This window comes from Amborella trichopoda, chromosome 12 (assembly GCF_054954075.1).
Source record: "Amborella trichopoda isolate Santa Cruz 75 chromosome 12, AtrichopodaSantaCruz75HAP2 v2.0, whole genome shotgun sequence".
Classification (NCBI taxonomy): domain Eukaryota; kingdom Viridiplantae; phylum Streptophyta; class Magnoliopsida; order Amborellales; family Amborellaceae; genus Amborella; species Amborella trichopoda.
Genome location: NC_142347.1, coordinates 6198060 through 6217666, shown reverse-complemented (window position 1 = coordinate 6217666; position 19607 = coordinate 6198060). Strand labels below are relative to the sequence as shown.

General features: G+C 34.5%; 1 protein-coding gene across 1 annotated transcript; it reads left to right on the top strand.

Moving 5' to 3' along the window:
- Positions 1–7357: 7357 nt before the first annotated feature.
- LOC18433649 (protein C2-DOMAIN ABA-RELATED 4) lies at positions 7358–16916 on the top strand. The gene is made up of 3 exons (XM_006843731.4): positions 7358–7598; positions 10548–10643; positions 16412–16916. Exons 1-3 carry the CDS (start codon positions 7488–7490, stop codon positions 16709–16711), a joined length of 507 nt encoding a protein of 168 aa, XP_006843794.2. The 5' UTR covers positions 7358–7487; the 3' UTR covers positions 16712–16916.
- Positions 16917–19607: the final 2691 nt, after the last annotated feature.

Genomic DNA, 19607 nt, shown 5'->3' with positions numbered 1-19607 from the left:
TATAGAATTCAATTAGAAAATCCCATGTGATGGAGATGAAAACATATGAATGAGGGAGAATTATATATAGCATAACTAGTCATGAGAGAGAGAGAGTAGACAGTTCATAGAAATTATGGATTAACTCTATCTCTCCCCTCTCTCTCTCTTTGGTAACTTTTATGAAGAATGTCAATCGACCTGTCAGCTTCTATGAAGAATCTCAATCAACCTGTCTTTGTAGGGTTATATCAAGCATACACATTCATTGTCAAGACATTAATTAGGTACACAGAATTGTACATTTTATCACCAAAATACAGAGTATGGGCATCATAATAAATCTACTTCCCACAATAAATATGTAGGAAAACATGGATAGTACAATTAAGACCAATATTCTTGGTTAAGAAAATTGTTATAAACCTTGCTTTCTTTCTTATTATCTCACTAAGGAGGACGAACATGGGCCCAAGTCTTAGGATGGGCCCAAATCTTAAGATGTTGCTTCATGTCATTGCTTCGACTTAATTTAAACATTGTCCATTGAATCAAATAGTTGTGTGGATTTCTAGCTGATTATGCTTGTGAAAGCCTGGCATCACATTCTTAACAATCAAATGGCTATGTGGATTTCTAGCTGATTATGCATGTGATGGCCTGGCATCACAGTCTTAACATTGTTTCAAGTGTGACGAAGCTCATATTCATCATGAAACTGATATGCACTAAATTAAACAATAACTATAGTGTCAAGAAATGTGGGCTTAAAAAAATTACATCTTGCTACAGATTTTCATCTAAAGATGCACATGCAAAACCTACATCTAGGGTCAGTCATATTATTATTTGAGTACTGCGAGAGAGAGAATATAATTTCAAAATATAGGTAGGCTTTCTAAATATGTAGACAAAATAGTAAACATAGCTAGGTTGTATTTGAATGTTTAAAATAATCTCTATTTGTAAGGGAATTTACAAATTCCTAACTTGGAAGGGAATTTACAATGAAGATCTTGCACCTCTTCATTACTTTCTTGGTATAGAGGTATCTCATTTCTTAAGTGGGATTTTTCTATCACAAAGCAAATATGCAAGGGATCTTCTTAATCGTGCTTCGATGCTCGGTGCCAAACCTATTTCAACACCAATGGCAATGAAAAATACTATTCATGAGAATTCTAATTTGTTTCCTGATCCATTTCTTTATCGGAGTATTGTTGGTGCCCTTCAATACATTACCATAACACGGCCAGATCTTTACCATATTGTTAATACAGTGTGGCAATTTATGCATGCCCCTACAATGGCAAATTTTCAAACAGTTAAATGTATTCTTCGTTATCTCAATGGTACACAATCATTTGGCATAAAAATCTTATCTGCTAGTTCCCCTGAGTTATATGCTTTCTCTGATGCTGACTGGGCTAGATGTCCATCCACTCGTCATTCAACCACTGGTTTATGCACTTATCTTGGTTCCAACTGCATATCTTGAAGTACTAAGAAACAATCGATTGTGCCTCGTTCCAGTGCTGAAGCGGAATACCGATCTATGACATCCACTACTGCAGAATTGACATGGTTTTCTTTTATTCTTTGAGATATTGGTTTGCCTCTTCCTCAACCACCAACACTATTTTGTGATAATAATAATGCTATCTACATGATAATTTAATGATATCTTTCAGGCACGGACAAAACATATTGAGTTAACTATCAATTTGTGCGTGAAAAGGTTGCTATTGGATTACTTATCACTTGGTTTGTTTTCTCTCACACTCAAGTAGTTGATATCTTCACCAAGCATTTGCCATGAGATGTTTTTCGAGATCTTTACTTCAAACTCGGGCTTTCAATACCTCCCTTGCCGAGTTTGAAGGGGAGTAATAGATACAAAATATTACCATTATAGAATGTAATAGGATAAGAAAGTGCATATTGCCATTGTAGAAGATAGAAAAGTGTATATTGCATTTAACAATATAAGAAAGTTCATACGACACCATTGTATTACCGTTATATATACAATGAAAGAACCACTACAAAGAGTGTGGGGCATAATTATTTTCTCAAAGAGTTCCTCTCTCTCTAAAATTCTTTAGTCATGACCTCCATCTTTCACGAAATGATGTATATCATCATGGAAGACTATGTGGATGTCATCCTAGTCAAGTCCAGCACCAGGGATGACCATTTTGCCAACATCAAGTCTTGAAAATAGAGGGTCCAAAAACTTATTACAATATGCAACATTTTTAGAACTTGAAATTCTTTGTTCTCTTTATATCTAAACATCTCAAGGTTTAGATGATAAATGGGAACGTTTTCCAATTTTTTTGCTAGATTTTGAACTTGCATCTTACTTCTATAGTATAAGGTTGCAACCTTATAAATTTTGATTTATTTATATATTATATAACATTTATTTAAAAGTCATTTTTTAAAATAGACAATGTTTTGATAGGGTTGTAACCCTATCAAAATAAGTAAAGCTTTGCCTCAAAACTCATGGAAAATTGCACTTCTAACGTAAAAAAACCTCCAAATTGATCTTCTCGGTCTTTTACCATTATGGTTGTAAAATGAAAAGACTTTTAGTCTTATAAAAGTGTATATTATAACAAATGATCTGGACCATCCACTTTCAATTCTCCCCCCTCCCCAGCTCTCCTCAAAAAAAAAAACAATATTTATGATACCACACTATTAACTTCAACACTGTTCAATTTTGTACCATTCCTCAAAGTAAAAAGTTGACTATTTGTTTTTATTTTTATTTTTATTATTATCAAAATACCCTCATTTAACATGGACTTCCTACTCTACTCTCTAAGACGGTCTGTCACATTTTTGTCCAGGAATAGACTGGCTTAATTTCAATATAAGACCGGTCCAACGCATTTTAGGTAGGACCACTAGAATTTGAATATTAGAAGCTGGTCTGCACATTTTGTGTCAGATCGATAATTTTTTATCAAGAGCATGTCTATCACATTTTGTGTCAAATTGGCACTTTTGGTCAGAAGACAGTCCGATGCATTTTGTGTCAGACCGGTACATATTGGATGTCCCATGTTGGAAACATGGGTTGCAATGAAGATGTATTTTAGTCCAAATAAATCAATTTTATTTACTTAGGCGGTGGTTGCAAAAATAAATAGTATTGGAGTTAATAGTACAGTATGAAAAGCAACGGAAACAGTGCCTAGAAAGTACAAATTAGACGGGTTAAAGTGGCTTACGCTTTGGGGGGACGCGTGACTACATTTGCATCCCCGAGGCATCCATTTTAAGAATGGACATGGGTTGTGGTCTCTCCAAAAAAAAGTGAAATCAACGGTTCCAATTTTTAAAATAAAATTATCATTTCTAATATTTAAATTTTATTTGTTTTTACACATTCATGCTCTCCAGGTTAGAGATTACGTATACGTAAAAAGTCAGGTCCAAAATCTATGTCAAAATAGATCATGAAAAAGTTTATATAAGGTGTCAACCTTATATGGTAGAAGTAAGGTGCACCTCAAAAACCCATCAAAAAAGGTTGTTTCGTCACTAGAAAATTCTCCAATTGATCATCTTGACCTCTATATATATGGGTAAGAAAGAAAAGATGAATTTTACGTCCTAAAAATAATGCATTTTGTAATACATTATTTAGACCGTTCATTTTCAAAATTTTCAAGTGCTTATAGATATGCTAAATGTGCACTATTTTTTTAGCTTTTAATTTCGTTATAGGGGTGAAAAATATACTTTTAGGCCATGATAAGAGTTTTGGCATCAAAACTGTATTTTTTTGTTTTTTATGAGATTTTGAGGTGCACCTTACCGTGAGTGTTTAAGGTTGACACCTTATACAAACCTCACCCTATATATATATATATATATATATATATATATATATATATATATATATATATATATATATATATATATATATATATATATATATATATATATGGGAAAAGTTTACATAGAGCCGAGTCTCTAAATAATGAAATTGGAGCTTACCACATAATTTCACTAGAACAGGTTGTTTTGATGCCCAAATATCTTCAAATTGATCATCTCGACATCAAGATGTATGGACAAGAGAAAAAAATGGAATTCAAGTTTTTTAATAGTGCATTTTGTAATGCAGTTTTGGACCGTTAAATCTGTCGATCTACACTATTTTGAAGCTTTAAACTTTATAAATAAAGATGAAAATATGTTTTAAGGCTATCAGAAAGATTTCCAGTATTGAAACCACATTTTTTGACACTATTTAAAGGTAAGCTCTAATTTGATTGTTTAAAGCTTAGGGTCTATACAAACCGCACCCTATATATATATATGGAAAGATATGGGATTAGCCCACTAGCTCATATGAACATATGAGCTCAATGGCTCAGATTGAATCTGGGCCGATCAGACGATCACATATGTATGGTAGTACTTGAATTTTATTTTATTTTCTACAAATCCAAACCACTTGAAATTTTAGGTATTTGTTCTTCTCATCAAGGCCCTAATAAAAATATAAAAAAAAAAGTATTCTCAAAACAAATGACCAAAATACCTCCCAAAACGTTTCAGGGGTATTTTGGTCAATTTATTTATGTAAAATATTTTTTTGATATTTTTCGAAGATTTACTTATTTTTTATGAATACAAGCTTAAAATTTCAACTGATTTGGATATGTAATAAAATAAAATAAAATTCAAACACTATCAAACATTCGTGATCGTCAGATCAACCCAAATTCAATCTGGGCCATTGGGCTCATATGTTCATATGAGCTAGTGGGCTAATCTCATCTTTTTCCTATATATATATATATATATATATATATATATATATATATACATATGAGCAATGATCCAATGCAACGGTTGCATCATAGTATAATGCAACGGTTGCATTATAGTATAATGCAACGACACTTCTAGAAAATCATGTTTGTAGTATTTGTATGATCCTAAATTTTGTACACACATTCTCTTCATCTCAATAATCAATCCCCAAAAAAAAAAGTTCAATTTGAACCCTAGATATGGTCAAAATGAGTCCCCTCCAAAAACGAATCTAGACCATTCATTTTGTGAATTTCAAGGTCTAAGCATTTGTAAACTCAAAATCTTTTTTTTCTTTTTTAACATTGTTCATCTAATGATAATAAAACCAACCAAAAAAATTAGAAATGGAAAAATCTTTGTAAGGCCTAGATCTACGTATCTCACCGAAATGAACGGCCTATGTTAATTGGGCTAATTTTCTAGGTTGTGTTTTCAATTTTTTCTTTTTTTTGTGATTGTTCATTATAATGAAAAGAGTGTATATTTCAAATTTTGGATCGAACAAATGGCCATAAGATGGTTTTTTAAGGTTGTTGCATCATGTTATTATACAACGATTGCATGAAATCATTGTCACATATATATATATATATATATATATATATATATATATATATATATATATATATATATATATATATATATATATATATATATATATATATATATATATATATATATATTTATTTATTTATTTATTTATTTTATTATTATTGTTATTGTTGTTATTATTGTTATTATTATTATTATTTTACGAATGTGATTTCTATAAGGCCGAGGCTCTGAACAATCCAAATAAAGCACACCTTCAAGTAGTGTCGAAAGATGATGTTTTATTGGAAATTTTTGTGATGGCCTAAAATTTATTTTTATTTTTAATTATAAAATTTTAAACTTCAAAAGTAGTGTAGATCGAGCAAATCTATGAACATTTGAAAATATATTACAAGATGCGTTATTTCTACAACTTGAAATCTATTTTTTTGGATAAGTCAGTGGGGATAAAGCCCCCTACTCGATTTTTTCATTAACTGAAAATGAAGAACACATTATCTTACAACTCTATGAAAGGGCAGTTGCGCTAAGTCATGTAATAAAGTAAGAGAAAAAAAATCTAGACAGCAACTACACCAAATCATGGGGGTAAACCGATGCGCAGGGCATTAGCTTCTATGTTCACCTCGTGAAAAACATGGGCAATAGACCACATGTAAGGCAATAACCTGACACGACAATTATCTTGTTACTTTCTATAATCTCCATAAGGCACGACATTGGATTTGAGTAGCATCCACTAATAGTGAGAATCACTTTCTATCTGAATTGGAAAACAGACAGCTAAAAGAATACCATTTTAAAGCTTGGAATTTTGCATAATTATTGAAAGCAAACCCAAAATGTTTAGCAAAATCCGCCACAAATTGAGATGATCACGTTGATGATTTTTGGGCTTCAAACATCTTTTAGGTGTTTGATAACTTTATGTGTAGTTTCCTGGGATTCTCCCCTGCTGCTTACTTTCCTAGAATTTGGGAGAACGTGAAAATTGGTATATGAAAGCTTGATAAATCCTATTTGATAAATTCCTACTGACTTTCCTAAATTGATTGTTTAGAACATCGCCTTTATATAAACTTTTTCTTCTTTCTTTTAAATGGCTACTCCTAAAAACAAATGGACTCGGTTAGCATGCTGCCAGCCTGCATATTATACAAATGCGAGCTTGGCAATTAATATATTTTTAAATATAATTTGATCCTAATTTTTAAATAATATATAATCTTTAACATGGAAATCATGAATATGAAAGGAAAAAAAAAAAAAGATACTTATAAGAAAAAGTTTGTATAAGGATGCAACCTTATAATGTAGAACTACGGATGCACATCAAAAATCCATCGGAAGAGGTAGTTTTAATGTTGAAAAACCCTTTGATTGATCATCTCGATATCGAGATGTTTGACCATGAAAAATAAAAAAAATTAGTGCATTTTATAACATATTATCTACAGCGTCCATTTTCAAGATTTTCATATGTTTATAGATCTACTTGATTTTAACCATTTTTGAAATTTAAAATTTTATAATTAGATATAAAAATAGATTTTGAGATAATCCTTAGAACATTTTACATCAAAATTATATACCATGATAAAATTTGAAGTTACACCTTACCTCTACAGCTACGGATGCATTTGAATGCCAACTGCACCATACTTATATCAAGAAAACTTTTGGACGGTTACAATTGTTTTTAAATGAATCACCCATTTGCATCCATCTATAAGATGGGTGCTTTATACCTCTGGACCGCATAATGTAGAAATGCGGTCCAGCCCGCATGAAACAAATGTTAAAAAAAAAAATTGAAATCGGAGAACCACTCTCAGATATACAGCTTTTTCTCGTCTCAAAAAAGTTATTCGGTACAGGACAGAGCATCTTTTTTATGACCACCTCTAAAAATAGTCCGTGGGGTGGCAGCCTCTGCTGCTTTTGACCCTGCATGCACATGCACAAAATTGCCAAATTGCTTTCATATAGAAGTTTGCTTTATCTTTTGATGTATCTTCCACAGAGATATATATAGGGATAACAGTTGAATTTGATCGTGTTCCTGTACTAGAGAGAGAGAGTTGTGAGGTGCTTTGTGTTGATAGAGGATGGAGAAAATAATGGGACTTCTCAGAGTTCGAGTGATGAAGGGCATCAACTTGGCCGTCAGAGACGTAAAGAGCAGCAACCCATATGTTGTCCTCACCATGGGAGAACAGGTCCCTCTCTCCTTTGATGATTGTGGACTTATAAATGAACCAGAACTTATCAATTGAAACTTTCATCATTGTATCCTGCTTATTGATGCTCTTGAGAGTTGAGATTTTATTTGCCAGTAGTTTGTTTTGAGAGGAATTAGAATTTTAAATGATATTCTTGTTGATATCTAATAAATTTTGTACTTTAAATTACTCAGGGGAGTATCTGTATTTCCATGAGCCAGGCCTCTTGCAATTGTAAAGAAAAGCTATATAATCCCCATCTCTTTGTAAGAACTTTGATAGCTTTTCTAATACTTTTGTATATCAAAGGGAAAAAAAAAATTAATTATATCTATGAGTATGAAATAATCAAAGAAGAGTAGGACATTATTTTGATGGAATTTCTAGTTTGAAAGCTTTTCTGAAACTTTTGCATTGCAAAGAAGAAGAAAAAAATAAATTGTATGAAATTATCAAAGAAGAGTAGGACATCATTTTGATGGAATTTCCAGTTCCTCTCTCTCTCTCTCTCTCTCTCTCTCTCTCTCTTTCTCTCTCTCTCTCTCTCTATTCTATTTTGGAGTCAAACGAAAGACATGTTGTTGCTCTTAACCCGTATAAATATGTATTCAAATAAACAGAGTCGAACTCACAAGCTCACATACTTACCCTAATTAGGTTTCACATCAAGTATCTCATAGGTCTTGATACAATAAGATTACCCAGATTATCTTATATTTTCCTCTCTTTTTTCCCTGCAATATCTAGTATTTACCTATTCATATTCATGTTTCATATATATGTTCCTATATGCAGTTTATGTTTATTTGGCTTTATTTTGATGCTTAAAACTGTGACATATTATTTTTTAGAGAAATTTGCGCTCATGTACCACTAAATTTATGTTCGTGTATAAACCTCGAGGAAATGTTGTATTTTATGGTCATACCTTCTTTTTTTTCAAGTTTTTATTTTTCCAAAATGCTCGACTTTGGAACTTAAAGATCCAAAGCCACAACTTATATAATGACTGCAGATGTTGAAGGTCTGAAGCAATTTCTTCATGACTTAGGACCTTCAAGATCCATAGTCATGGCTTTGAATCACCTCACAAAACATGCCTTGAGATATTGGCTTTAATTTCATGACCTCACCTCACAAAACACATGGTGAGGCCATGATGCTATACCAACAAGGATAGAGGCAGTTCAATTTATGATAGTGGCTATAACACCATGGCTTTACCACGTGTTTTGTTAGGTGAGGTCTAAAGCAACAACAATGGGTATAACGCCATGGCCTCAAGGGCTTTAGGTCATCATACACATTTTCTCCAAGGCAATAGCCATTGTTATAGTAAGCCCGAATTTATTTTTTGGAGATATTGGCTTCAAATAACTCCCCAATGGCTAGTACCAAGCCAAGATAAGAAAAGAGAAGGATTGTGTTAGGTTGGCAACTAGCGTAAAATGTTTGCCACGACTTAATATGAAAACCAACCGAATAGTTGGGATAAGACTCAGATGATGATGATAGTGGCTTCAAGATCCAAAGCAGGAAACTACTTCGAATCTTGAAAAAGTTGGGGCATTTTGGAAAGAAAAAAAATGAAAAAGGATATGAACATAAAATACAAGATTTCGGTGGGATTTCTATAATAACAAAAATTTATGGTGTACGAACGTAATTTTTTCTAATTCTTACTATTATACTTCACTCTCATCATTGAATTGCAAATTGATATTGACAAGAACACCACTATCCATATTAAAATAAATCTCCAAGGCATAATGTTACAGTAGTCTCAATGTGATTGAGCTCTTCAACATGGTCAAACTTTCCTTCATTTGCTTATTGTGATTAAGTGGTATGTTTTTATATGGTTGACCATCTCATCTTGATGTTTCAGGTTTCCTATAATGAAGTGATTTTGTCATTTCCCTTCTAATTACTTGTGATGGTATTTTATCATCATCTGAGACAACATTTAATTTCTCCTAGAAAATAATCACACTGTCTTGCACAATTTTTAGCAGTTATTCTCTGATCACTTGGATTCGTCCTTTCTTAATCCATGTGGAAACTCAAGCATAGTAGTTATTTACCAATAATAGTTTACTCTTCCAATTGCCCCACTGCAAAAATGGACTTATATTTATGTCAAATGTTTATGATTAAGCACAATTTGAGTTATGTTTTGTGATATCCAATTGCAAGATATCAAAAGTTATTCAGGGAATTCCAAATGTTAAGTCTCTCTCTCTCTCTCTCTCTCTCTCTCTCTCTCTCTTCCCTTTCCCCCTTCTTTTTCTGGGGCCATGCAAGATCACATTCATTTCTTGTTTATATTTCTGCACTGTTGTTCTTGCATTTTATTTAGATTTTTACTCATTTTTGTGATTCTGTGGATTGTCTTGATGGTTCTACATCGGTTGATATGCAGAAATTGCAAAAATTTAACATCCACATGAGGAAGAGGGACTTTCAGAAAATGCTTCCTAACAGATGAGAATATGACCTAAGTGTGAATGAACAAATTGAATCTTTTATACTTGTCTATTGACAGTAATTGGTGTTGAATCAAATGTGTACAAAATGAAATTATTCACCTTATAGTTCTAGATTTAATATTTGTGCAGATTGTATCTTATGTGTAAGTCATCATCTACGTTTGCCAGCTTCTATCAAAATTCAGGGATTTGGATTAAAAGGAAAATTTTATTTGAGGAACAAGGCTATTCTCCTTTAAATGTTGACAATGGAATCTTTATGTGTTCTGAGAAAAATAGTTTTAATGGACAATATGGGAGAGCATCCATTTAGCAATTCTTCTTCATTCTACAGGTCTTAATGTACTATATTAGTTTTTAAAATTCGGTTTCCTGTTCACCTTCACACAACTTAATTGGATTGTGTTTGATGGAAGTTTTTCATCTCAAACTTATGAATATTGAACTTTTGTTTCAGAGATTGAAGACTCGAGTGATCGATAACAATCTCAACCCCGTGTGGAATGAAGAGTTGACATTTTCAATTGCACCCCCTATTTTACCCGTCAAGCTTGTACGTCTATGTTTTCTGTTTTGCCCATATCAGAGCCAAAGAAATGCAATTATTTCTTCTTCATATATTACAGCTTTCCTGTTTTGCTTTATCTACTTGGTTTCTACATATCTGTATATACCATATTCTATACAGATTCTGGACCTGAAAGTTTGGCTGAAGTCATTTGTTAAGTACTAAGTATGTTTCACTTGTCAATCAATGATGAGTTAATTTGAGACAAACGGTACAAATGAAAATATGTTGTTTCTTGCAACATCACAGTAAAATGACTAGAAGAAATAGTAAAAAAATTTCAATTTTTCCATAATTTATGAGAATTATAGTTTTTTATGGCCATTTGGATGGACCACTTTGTGAAGTATTTCCATCTATCTGCCCTGCTTACATGAAACAGTAAAAAGGGACATGGTCTACTTGCACTGCTACATGTAAGTCTGGTTTCTCTGCCCCATTTATATGAAGAGTGCCTATTATATCTACCTCACGCAAATGAAAGTAAAACCCCTTTTCACGTGTCTTTAGTAAACCCTCTCTATTTCTGCCCCACCGAGAACTACTGGAACATCCAAGGTGGGAAAATAACATCTCTATTTGTGATACTGTAAATAGCAAGTACTGTAATTGTGACTGGATCTCTCCCCAGTCCAACCAGAACTGCAGACCAGCTATTTTGGCATTCCAATCCAAAGGACCAGAATTTGGTTAGAACCTCTCTGAAATGGTGTATGATCAGTCTGATGGCTTATTCTATTCCCTAGGTATAAAGGGTGCAGTTTGTTTGAGGTAGAAGTCTCATCAATAAATGTTCCAATGCATTGACAGCAGACTAGATCGATCATGAAAGGTTTGTGTTAGCCATGATTTCTTTACGAATGGGGGGCCCTGGTTAGACTAACCAATTCGGCCAACTTTGTCAGAACTGCCTGGTTCTGTAACCAACTCTTCAGGACGAAAAGAGCGCACCCAGTTCCTGTCAAGTTATTTTTGCCTTCTTCATTTGTCCTGCATCGTGGTGTTCTTTTTGGGGGATGGTTGACACTTATCTTCTGGAAAACAAAGGTTTTACTCTCTCTCACTCAAACCTCACCCCACCTAACTAACCTGCACATTTCTCCTGTGGCCCAAAGATATCTCATATGTCTTCAGATAACATTACATGATAAATTGGCCAATTGTTTTTTATCTTATATAAATGCTTTAAATCTTGCGTTACCAAAAAAATTTATATTGTACGGTTAACAACTTAAAAAAAAAATCCTTGTTATATTGTAGAGTACTAGGCTTTCTTGGGGTAGTTTTTTGGGAGTATTGTGTGTAGACCTAGAGGATCTTCCATATCTACGATAACAGCAGAAAATGATGCTGCTTGGTATATGTTCATAAAGTTGCAAAATTTTGTCTATATTGAGACGAGTCCAATCCATTATCTATTCTGCAATCATGCAGTCGCAATCCCCAAAAAATATCTCAGGTGATTTGAATCATGCAGTCGCAATCCCCAAAAAATATCTCAGGTGACTGCAATCATGCAGTCGCAATCCCCAAAAAATATCTCAGGTGACTTGAATCAGCTGAAGCTTCAAGTTGTGAATACCATATACGTCATTGCAAGAATATCATCCACTTATACCACCTGAACTGTACTTATACATAGGACACTATTCATTGTATAATTTCTGTGTGTAATTCCCAATGGACATTCCTATACAACACATGCATTTTGCTTTTTTGAAAAACAAAAGCAATCCTTGAATTATGGACAACTATTCATGAAGTTATGCTGAGGGCACATATAAATGGAGAGTTATTCAATGATTTTGTTTTTTGGGTGGGGGGGTTGGGGGGAGGGGGGAATTAACAGGATAGAAATAAAAAATAATGATGGCTGAGGGTCATCATTTATATTAAAGTACTACAAGCCACTCCTTACCTGGAAAGCCTACCGTTTAACTCATACATCTTGTATGTGGTGGAAGGAGCACCTTATAGATCCAGCCTAAGATTGCAAATTAGCTGAGAAAAAAAAAAAAAATTGGGGGCCAAACCCTAATTGTTGATTTCTGCAAATTCAATGTTTTAAGTTCTAATATTTGAGGATAAACCTTTACATTGCATTCTTTGATGAGAGAAATCCTTTGTATTTCCTGACTGGATGCACATCAAGAATCAAAAGTAAAATGATGTATACCTCTCAGACAAACGATGGGGCCTTCTTGGTTCATTGTTCCAATGAACTAAGCCCTGATGTTGGGAAACTTCAATTATGTCCACTATTTTCTGTTTTATGTATGAGGACCTTTATACATGGTCACGCTCGCATAGTTCATGCAAATGGACATGTTTCAAACAAAGTTTTAAAACTCGGCACAGGCTTGGGAGTAGGCCCAAGTTGAGTTGAGTTTGAGTGGACTCACACAACTCCTCTAAGGGCTCAAGCAAATTGTAAAAAAATGGGAAAACTCTTGAAAAATCCAAAAAGTATAATTAATTGAACCTTTATATAATAAAGCAAATTTAATATGTAAATAGAAAAATATGCAAAAAAAAAAATGTACACAATGTCTCCAAAATAGGAGTTGTGAAATACAAGCTCATAAAGTACACAATATTTGTGAAATACATACTCATCCCACATATTAGTCCCATACTACAAAATATAACAATATTTCTAGATGATAGGATATTTATGTGATCGTCGCATACCTATGAAACTGAAGGGCAAGTTCTATAGTACAACTGTGAGACCAGCTTTTTTTGTAGGGCGAAATGTTGGGCGTTGTCTTTTCTTTGTAGGACAAAATGTGTTAGGATTTAAGAACCCTCTTAGATGCGGAAACAAGAATCCCAAAAGTTGGATCCCACCAAGATCGTGTACCTATCCAGAAACAAAATAGAAAAGAACACTAGCCATAATACGAGAAATAAAGCATGAAACACACACACCACAAGAACATAGAGATTTACGTGATTCACCCTAGAAGGGCTACATCCACGGGCATGGCAAACTGAAATGTATTAGACCAATGAAAGTTACATTACAAAGTTTGGTACATAGAGTTAGCCTTATAACCCTCGACAAAACCTAGTTGAGTAAACCCTTTTAGATGCAATCTCCCGATCACCACCATTGTCGACCTCTCATCTCCATTCCACAACTAAACTATTGTCCAAGAAGAGACCATCTCCATTCCACAGTTAAACCATTGTCCAAGAAGAGACCATCTCCATGCCCCAGTTAAACCATTGTCCAGGAGAATAACCTTGAGAGCAACAAAGACTTTCTCTCACTAAAAGGGGAAACTACTCAAAATCTCCATAGGAACTGCTTCTCTACAAGAAACCATCCTCTCAATCCATAGAAGGCACATCGTGGAGTTTCTCTCCATAGGAAGTTCTCTTCTCTCTGAAAGGAAGGTCTTGCCTCTCATTCACAGGAGGCCCCTCTCTCTCTCTCTCTCTCTCTCTCTCTCTCTCTCTTTAGAGGAAGCCACATTTCCTATATGGTGACCCAAATAAGGCATATCAAATCTCTGCACTTTCATCCCATATATATAAGGTTAGGAGTCCACACCAAATAGGATATTTCCTATAGGTGTTATATATATCTCAAGGACCAAGAGATATATCCAAGTGTCCTAATCTATTTGGATTTCTATTTCTTTTAGAAAACTTATCAATATCAATCCCAATCCCACATAATATGGGATTTCCTTATGTGGGTGATTTTGCATAATCATTATATCCAACAAAATGTTGGGTGGTCAAGAAACAACATACCCATAGAATGAATGTAGTTGAGATGAGGATCTTAAGATGGATGAGGGAAAATACAAGAAGGGAAGAATCCAAAATGAATATATTCGGGAGAATTTATGTGTGGCACTAATAAGTGATAAGATGAGAGAAAATAGACTTAGGTAGGCTGGCCATGTGTTGCCAGATCCAGTACAACACTTATTATGAGGTGTGAGTTAGTTCAAGTGGAAGGCTAAAAAAGAGCAAGGGGTAGGACCAAAAGGACATGATTTGAAGTAGTGAGAAAAGATATGGGATGGCTTGTAATAGAGCAGAATGGCAGACCAAGATTCGTGTAGCGAACCCCAATTAGTTGGAAAAAAGCTCTGACGATGATGATGATGATTTATATATGATAGGAGTGTAGGTGGGGATTAGGGCACTATCAGGGCAAGGTCCCCTCACACCAAATATCTGTGAAATATAGGGAGCAATCTCTTTCCTAGCAATGCCTCCCTGCTATGCTGGACCCTCAATCAAATTGCCCCCCAAACCATAGTCGTCAAGACCCGTCCAGCCCTCATGCTCACCCCCATCTTGGCATGGGGTCTCTCCCTCACCAACTGGCTAGGTAGCTTGCTACATCACTAGCTACGTCTCTCACCAATTGGGCTCTTCTGCCAATAGCTATAACGCCCTTCTGTCAACCTTTAGCCAACCACCTCGGGCCTCCTCATCAATGGAGCTCCACCGACCATTCCTCTACAAGTTCCTTATGGAATGTGTAGTCCCAATTGATTGGGTTATAATCACTGGCCTCCCTCCTTTTCTGCCTCTTCCTCAAATTGAGATTGTAGTGGACGTACAAATAGACTCTGCAACCACTATATCTTCAACAACAAAATGAAAATCCCTAAACAATTTTTGGATCTCGCTGGATCTATGAGATCATAGGGTTTGAAATTTTTGGATTTATGGAAAACTCAAAAACTTTTCCCTCAAGAACTTGGGTTCTCTGGGTCAAAAATTTCAATTTCTAGACTTTTATTCAATTAATTGGTAGGGAATCTTGTAGAGGGTTGTATCACTTCCAACTAGAACCAAATTTCAATAGATTTGGTTCAAAAAATGAGGGAGAAATTGAAACCTTGGTGGATTGGGTAGGGTTTAACAAAAAAAAAATGACGTTTTTTTGCTCAATAACCAAGAATATTCAGGTCAAATCTCTCAATTTCTAGCTTTTGATCCAACAAATTAGTTTGGGGATCTTTTTAGAGGGTTGAATCACATTCAACTGGATCCAAATTTCAATGTATTTGGATAAAACATGAGGGAGGAACCAAACATTGGTGGATCAGATAAGATTTGAACAAAAAAGAAAAAAGTGTTTTAACAAAAAAAAAAAATGATTTTTCACAAAAATTGAGGAAAACAAAATACTAAGTAACAATCCTTGATTCAAATTGCTCAAAGCTTGATCGGTTTTGATCAAGAATAAGGCATTATATGAACCAAAAAAATATGCTTAGATCAATTAGTAATCAGAACAGCCAAATTTACAGCATAAAGCTGTGAAAGCTGCAAAGCAAAATAATTGGGGAAATCATTTAGATGCAGATTGATTCCCCCTGATGACTTCACTACTCGACCGAATTCTAAAGAACTCAGCCGAGAGAAACAGTACTAGGACTAGTAGTTATAGTACTGTACAAGTAACACACAACCGGAGTGTGTTCACCTAAACTTGACTTGGCACCTAGCCAAGTTCAAGTCGACCCATCCGAGCTTTGAATGCTGGTTTTTTGTTTGCCTGCAAAACACAATCTCTACCGGTCACACGCACACTCTCACATGCAACACATATCCAAGATCCTTCCTTTACTAGAGTTATCTTGAATTAAATTGTTAGCCCAACATGGTTCCTATACCACACTAGGATCATTCTTCATTATAGCATGTGTAGCTTGCAATCTAGGTATTTTGATTTGTGTTGTGCGTCACCTCTTTACTCCCATTATTTGTTGTTGCAGAATGTGTACGACAAAGACACATTCACCAAGGACGACAAGATGGGAGAAGCTGTGTTTGAAATTCAGACCTTGATAGAGTGTGCAAGGCTCAATTTGGAGGGTGTACCGAGTGGTGCAGTGATTAGAACGGTTGCACCGAGTGAGCACAACTGCTTGGCTGAAGAGAGCCTCATTTGTCGGACTGATGGGAAAGTTATTCAGGACCTTCGCCTCAGGCTACGTAATGTGGAGTGTGGTGAAGTGGAGCTTCAATTGGAGTGGATCATTGTACCTGGATCTATGGAGATTCAGATGCCCTGAAGTTTCGAAGCATTCATGGTTGGAATTGCCAATGCTCCGATTAGTACCATGAAACACAGTTGTCTAGTTGTGATGTATCCTATGGTTATGGCCTGTTCATATAGAAAGATCTTTGTTTTCTTTGTATGCATAGAAACTGGGTTAATGCAGCTTGATGTGTGTGTCAAAACCTTTAAAATCATAAAATGCTAAGCATGTTTCACCATATGTTTCAGTGCTGCATCTGTATGTGCACACACACGTACATGGTGTTCTTTGTTAATGCATAACTCTCATGAACCATTGGTTTATGCTTTTTATTGATGATACTAGAGGTCTTGAAACGAAAATAGAACATGCAAGGGACGCCATACCAATCTTGCTCGAGTTTGGTGTGGGATACATGGACCCTCCATCCCTAATCATATTTACCCCCAGACTGCCGGCAACAATTCTGCTGAAGGACAAGGGTGGACTTAAAAGTTGGACAGCGGTTCTTCTCAGCTGTCCGTTGATGAAAAGACAGTGAATGGCTGGTCTCTTTCTCCATGACATAATAATAAAAGGTAATTATGTGAAAGGGATTGTGTACAATCAGACCATTTACCTTTTGTATAGGGAGGTCACAATTACTTACAACTACCAAATTTAATAGTTTAGGTGTGTTACAAAGTTCAAGAAATTCTTTTTTTAACTTTGAGCTTAGTCAATGAAATATATGCAGCAATTCAATTTCACATCCAATAGTCAAGATTAATTGTGACCACTTTGTGTAGAAGGTAAATGGTCTCATTATATTTTCTCCACCTTGTGCAGAAGGTAAATGGTCTCATTATACTTTGCCTATGTGACAATTGTGCAAAAGAATGGAGTGGCTATTCATTTATGCCAAAGATGGATATTTTGCCTAAACACTCGAGAGTATGCTTAAAGGGCTGTTTTTTTTATTATTGCTAGTAAAACATATGAGCATTAAGTCTTTTTTGGTCGTGATGTGAATTTAGGACATGAATTTGGTCAGATTTTAAATATGAGGGAGCTTTCTATGTGATTCCACCCACAAATACAGTATATGTGACTCCTGGTCTCAGCCGTCAGATTTGAATTGATGGCTGAGGTGACTTGAGTCACAAGGTCACGAGCTAGCTTTTAAACGTCATATCTTAGATGGCTCATAATTTTTTATTTTTTATTTTTATTCTACAAATAATTTTGAATCAAATTTTGCAGCATACATAGATCTGTCAGGGGCATGTATATATATATATATATATATATATATATATATATATATATATATATATATTCTCATGATGAAAAATTACCAAAATACCTCTGAAAATTGTGGGGGCATTTTGGTCATTTATTTGTTTCTTATTTTTTCCAGGTTCGCCCTAATTTTATTTTATGATGGGACGTCCAAAATTTCATTCAAAAATGTTTTATAGAAAAAAAAAAATGAGAAATAAAACAATGTTTGTCGTGATATTGTGGTATGAACAATCGTAGCCATTCGATTTAAACCGAACGGTTAAAAAGTGGGGTCACATATAACTTGTTGTTCGGGTCACATAGAAACATTTCCCTTTAAGTATCTCTACTTTGTCTTTTTCTTTTTCTTTTTGTAAATTCACAACCATTTCCAATCTTATTCTTCATCTCCTCCTTCCTGCTAACTACTGTTCCCAATCTTTTGCCTCCAGTTGCCTAATGCCCAAGTCGCATTTGTTGCCCGTTCATGTCTCGTTATCCTTCAATATATGAAATCCACTTATTGAAAGAGTTGCGTAGGATATATGAGTGTGCTGCATGCTGAGTAATAATCCTATGTGACCCTTCCAAACTCATGTGTGTAGGATCTCAAATGATTACCATTAAATTTGGTACAGATATCTAAAAAAGTTATCACATAGGTGAAAGACTTAACTTTCTAAATATATGTGCGAAAATTTAATGGTGATCTTTTGAGATCCTGTACACATGGATGTGGAAGGATCTCATAAAATCATTACTCATACTTTTATTATTACAGTATTTCCTTTTAGTTAAGTGGAATTCTATGAACTATTTTGTTTAAGGAAAAGTTTTCATGCTCCCATTGGAGCAAATTGTGCACTAGCTCCACCACCGAAACATTGCATTGAGGTGATTTCTTTGACCCCAAAACTTCCAAATTATCTTTATTCATCTCTAAGATCAATCTAAAATAAAATTGACTTTTGAGTCCAAAACATGCTCGACTTAAATGCCCACTCCATCATTAACTCTAGGTGGTCCATTTGACGAACGATAGTGTATAGGTGTGTACGTGCTTGAATTCATATTTCTTTTTCTGAAATTGTTCGAGGTGAACAAAAGATAGGGGTATGGTATCAAATTAAAGTGCATCTTCAAATTTTATCATAAATATAATTTTGATGTAAAAAATTATTAGGACAGCTTGAGAATCTATTTTCATCTTTAATTATAAAATCTTGAGCTCAAAAAATAGTCCAAATCAAGTAGATCTATTAACACTTGAAAATCTTGAAAATTGATGGTTCAGATAATGGGTTGCATGATACATTATTTTTAGGACTCGAAATCCTTTTTTTGTTTTATATTCAAATATCTCTATGTCAAGATAATTAATTAGAGGGTTTTCCAACATCAAACAACTTTTTATGATGGATTTTAGATGTGCATCTTAATTTTACATTTTAAGGTTGTAACCTTATATAAACTTTTTCCTAAGATAACTTAAAATAAATATCAAATGCCCCTAACTTGGTTTTTGGAGTGTGGGGTTCCGGCTGGACCCAGACCCAAACCCGAATAGATTCAGATCCAGGTTTTGGACTCGAACCTGACTTGTCAAGTCAAAAAATTGGACTCACAACCATACCCGTCGCGTCTCAGGTCTAGTCTCAGGTCCATT

What these genes read in the sequence shown, in the direction of transcription:
- LOC18433649 (XM_006843731.4), top strand. Translation starts at nt 7,488, where the DNA reads ATGGAGAAAATAATGGGACTTCTCAGAGTTCGAGTGATGAAGGGCATC. An exon ending in TCCTCACCATGGGAGAACAG is followed by an intron (nt 7,599 to 10,547) that starts GTCCCTCTCTCC and finishes CTTTTGTTTCAG; the next exon opens with AGATTGAAGACTCGAGTGAT. An exon ending in CTATTTTACCCGTCAAGCTT is followed by an intron (nt 10,644 to 16,411) that starts GTACGTCTATGT and finishes TTGTTGTTGCAG; the next exon opens with AATGTGTACGACAAAGACAC.